The following is a 4,636-nucleotide window of genomic DNA, read 5'->3' as shown; positions in this document are numbered from 1 at the left end:
TCCATATTATTTCAAGATATTATCAATATACATAAAATATTACGACGGAGTGCTGTCCGAGTGATTTCGAAATTGTTTTTCGAGCGGGATAGAGCTAAGGAAATTATGGGTTAAAGCTATGGAGGTTATGGGTATGGTTCGGGAGTATTGCTCGTGAGTCAAACTAGTGTTTATCATCTCCGTTGCGTCTACGTACTTTTCCTGCAATATTTAATCTCAATATTGATACGTTCGTGAATCCAAGGCCAACATTGCACTTGTTCAATGACGTCATATGTATTTTTACTACACAATACAGTATTGTGAGTTTCATTACTCCCTTTTTATATATATTTTTGGGCTGAGAATATATGCACTGTTTTATAACTGTTTTACGAAATGGACGCAAGTACTAAAAACATATTCTACGTTGAGTTGTACCACTTTGCATATTTTTCCCTAATAGCTTGGTAACTACCATTTACATGGGGTATTGTAAACGCGAATCCTGTTGGTAGATCTATCGGGCCTGACAACCCCAACCGGACTGGACGACCAGTATTCAACGGTTGCACAGTACTTCGTTTCAGTGACTACACTTGGTACAGTGTAGTGAGATTTCATAATAAAGGGAATATGCGACGTTGATTAAATGTTAAGTATGGTTACCAAGTGCTCAACCACTTAGAATATTTTTATTAAAACGTTTATGTATATGAAATCTTGTGGTCTATTACTATTACGGAAATGATTGATTATGATAAACTAATGAACTCACCAACCTTTTGGTTGACACTTTAAAGCATGTTTATTCTCAGGTATTAAAGAAATCTTCCGCTGTGCATTAGCTCATTTTAAGGATATTACTTGGAGTCATTCATGACATACTTTGAAAGACGTTGCATTCGAGTCATTGAGTTCATCAAGATTAATATTAAGTCAATTATAGTTGGATGTAATATGAAATGGTATGCATGCCGTCAATTTTTGATGTAAAGAAAGTTTGTCTTTTAAAAACGAATGCAATGTTTGTAAAACGTATCATATAGAGGTTAAATACCTCGCGATGTAATCAACTATTGTGAATCGTTTATAATGTATATGAACGGGTCCTTTCAAAATTTTTCTAAAAACAATTATATTATGACATGAAATTATCAAAATATTTGTTAACAAAGATGTAGTATATATATATATATATATATATATATATATATATATATATATATATATATATATATATATATATATACGGTAGAGGGATCAAATGAGAACTTTTTTTGTGTGAAAACCCTGAGAACTCGAAATTCGAGAAACAAATTTTGGCGGGCGAACAAAAAAAGAGCTAGTCGAACAATTTTTTTTACATGCATTTTTTGCTTGGTTCTACAATTTTGAATTCGAACAATTTTGGAGTAATTCAAGCAGAAAAAAATGAAGGGCGAGCAAAAATTTGAAAGTCGAGCAAAAAAGTTGAAGGGAGAGCAAAAATTGATGAATTCGAACATGTTCTACATTTTAGTGTTCTACATTTTCAGCATCTCAAATTTTTGCTCGAATTGCTCAATTTTTGTTCGCCCGCCATTTTTTTGTGCTCGAATTCCTTGTTTTTTGTTCGAATTCATTGTTTTTTGCTCGGCCGCCACTGTTTTGCTCGGATTTCAGTGTATTTGGAGTTTCTAGAGTTCTCACACTAAAAAGTTCTCACTGGATCCTCTTTATATATATATTCACATAGTTTTATTTTCACAATATACATTTTCGATAACATTTTAGTAATTTGTAGTGTAGATGATATTGATATGTAAATGTATAAGTATATATTTAAGTAAATATGCATATATTTATATTTTTATACGTATTTCGAATGATAAATGGATATATACGTAGATGATAAATGATCATCTACATACGATTCACTAATTTTTCATATCATTCATATTCATATTAATTTAGCAATAATTTAGATCATTCATACCCTTTTAAATGAATCGAATCGAATAAATATGCAATGAATGGAATATCTAATTTCATTTATAGTCACCACTCACGAGTCCAATAACCTTGTCACGAGTCCTCATTTTGAAAACTAGGTAATAGAGCCAAACGAGGGGAAAAAAAAAAACAAGTTTGAATGTACACGTACTTTTTAGAATACACTTTTATTAACTTTAACCCAGATGTAACGTATTCTAACCCGACCCGACGCCACTACCCAAATTAGTACGGAAAATTTTAATTTTGTATCAATAATTCGCGGAACTCTATAAATATGGCGCCAATAACACCATGCTTAGGCTTGAAGAAGCAAGTACACAAACAAACAAACTTCTTTCTTATTCTAAAATCACCATGGCACCAGAAGCTTCATTCAACACAAATACAATCAAATTCTTATGCAGTTACGGCGGCAAAATCCTCCCGCGTTATCCCGACGGCAAACTCCGTTACCACGGCGGTCAAACTCGTTTACTCTCCGTTGACCGCTCTCTCTCTTTCTCCGGTTAGTTTATATCTCCTATAAACAATCAATTTCAACTCTTCTCTGTATATATATAACCTGATCATTATTTGTGATTTACAGAAATATTGATGAAACTCGGTGAATTGTACGGAAACAGTGTGTGTTTGAGGTGTCAATTACCTACAGAAGATTTAGATTCACTAGTATCCATCACATCTGATGAAGATCTCGTTAACCTAATTGAAGAATACGATCGTCACGCGCCTCAATCATCAAATTCAATTAAAATCAGAGCGTTTTTATCGCTTCCGAAGAAATCATTAACGATTACTTCAACCGGATCCGGATCTGGATCTGGATCGTGGTCGTCAGCTAGTACCGTCACACATGAACCGGTGTCACCGAGATCTCCTGTTTCGTTTGCCGTGAATTATCCGGTAACTGCTGCTGCGAATCGATGTATGATGTATCATGCATCGAAACGGCAGGTTCAGATGCCGTTCCGGTACGGTAAAGATGGTGAAAAAGTGTACGGAAACCCTAGCCGGAGTTACCTGGTGCATAATGGCAACCATTGCAACTAAAAATTGACTGGATGCTAAATTATCAAATGAAGTGATAAATAAAATAAATTATAAATGAATTGATGCAAAATTAAGTGGTGAGATCCGTATGCGTTGTTTGTATGATTGGACTATGAAATCAGCTGTTTTTAATATTAGTAACTGAAATTCCCTAAATTTCGTCAATTATTTTGTCGTTAATTTCTGTGATTGCTGATACTTTATCAACAATCTGATATGATCCGTTCGGTTCAAAATCAGTTTTCCGTTTTCTTTTTCTAAATTTTTTTCCGGTGGTCCTGACCTTTTTGTATAAATGTGTGCCGTGTTAACCGTTATCGTTCGGCTTACGTCACCTTTTCTGTCCGATTATCTCCTTATGTGACAACTTCCTGTTTTTACCTCAAAATTTTTCTATTTATTACTTTTTTTTTTTTTTAATAAATAACCTTTTGAGTGGTTTGTGTTGCAGGTATGGAGAATGAATGTGAAAGGACAACACTCAGAATTAGTATGAAACCAATGTTATTGATTTATTGGAATTTAAAAAGAAAAGGAAATAAGGATTAAAATAATAATTTTGGTAAAGCTCCTTAAAATTGCAATTTAATCGATAGAAGCAACGAGAATGAATTATCCTGAATTAAGGGGAATACATGAGCACCGTTAAAACAAGGTGGATGTGGACCATTGATGACGAATTGATAATTATGAGATGGGACGAAGGAAGACAATTTTATGTATTTATTAATTGATACAGTACAGTATAAGATAAAAGTTTTTAAAGTGCAGAAAATTTTAAACCGTTCACGTTTTACGAAAATAAAATAAAAATAAAAAGAAAATGTTACTCCGTGATTTGGTACGAAGAATTGTAGCTTACCTTTATTTGGATATACAAAATACAAATTTAATTTAGATTATCTTACAAGTGTTTCTGAACTTAATATTTTCTTTTTGAGATATGATCATGATATCATACACTAATTCTATTCTATCTCGTAATCATTTGTTTAGTATAAAAAGATACCTGTATATCTCTGGTGGAAAAGGACAATAGACAAGTAGCTGTAATCGGGTATTAAGGTCGGTCTTGAGAATTTAGGGGCCCGAGGTGAAAAATGGCCCTTAGGCTCTAACGTATATTATAAACTATTTAAAAAAAAATTCTTTCGGTTTTGCTAGAATGCTAGTGGACTTTGATTTCTTTTATTTCTGGGGTCTTTGATTGTTGTTTTTGGGCCTATTGTGCTTTGTCTTCGTTGCTTCATTTGAATTTTTCTAGTTCTCCTACTTCTCAAATCTCCGATCATATCTGTATATATAAAAAAAAATATGAGCTCCAGAAAATCATGGGTCCTGAACGGTCGATCACTTTACTCCCCCTCCGGGCCTATTTTGCGGGTATTTATAACATTTTTTGATTATATTGATTGAAAAAAGAAGGAAAATTTCCTAACACTATCGAGGATTTGAGGGGTGCATGTATTAAAGTTGGTCTTTTGGTTGATGTTATCCTCAAAGTTGTCATTTTGCTACATCTTGGAGACATGATCTTGGAGCTTATATATGTTGTAATAGTTCATTGTTGTTCACTGTTAAGAAGATAAGATATGATAGTGAAAATAGT

At 33.2% G+C, this 4,636-nt stretch overlaps 1 protein-coding gene across 1 annotated transcript; it reads left to right on the top strand.

Annotated features, from left to right (window-relative positions):
* Window positions 1-2,286: 2,286 nt before the first annotated feature.
* LOC139872683 (RAF-like serine/threonine-protein kinase PRAF) lies at window positions 2,287-3,929 on the top strand. The gene is made up of 3 exons (XM_071860613.1): window positions 2,287-2,482; window positions 2,564-3,104; window positions 3,479-3,929. The coding sequence occupies exons 1-2, from the start codon at window positions 2,332-2,334 to the stop codon at window positions 3,025-3,027; spliced, it is 615 nt and encodes a 204-aa protein (XP_071716714.1). The 5' UTR covers window positions 2,287-2,331; the 3' UTR covers window positions 3,028-3,104; window positions 3,479-3,929.
* The last annotated feature ends 707 nt before the right edge of the window (window positions 3,930-4,636 follow it).

Source organism: Rutidosis leptorrhynchoides, chromosome 10 (genome assembly GCF_046630445.1).
Source record: "Rutidosis leptorrhynchoides isolate AG116_Rl617_1_P2 chromosome 10, CSIRO_AGI_Rlap_v1, whole genome shotgun sequence".
NCBI lineage: Eukaryota > Viridiplantae > Streptophyta > Magnoliopsida > Asterales > Asteraceae > Rutidosis > Rutidosis leptorrhynchoides.
Note: the sequence above shows the minus strand (reverse complement) of the source record. Positions and strands in the feature narration are given on the sequence as shown.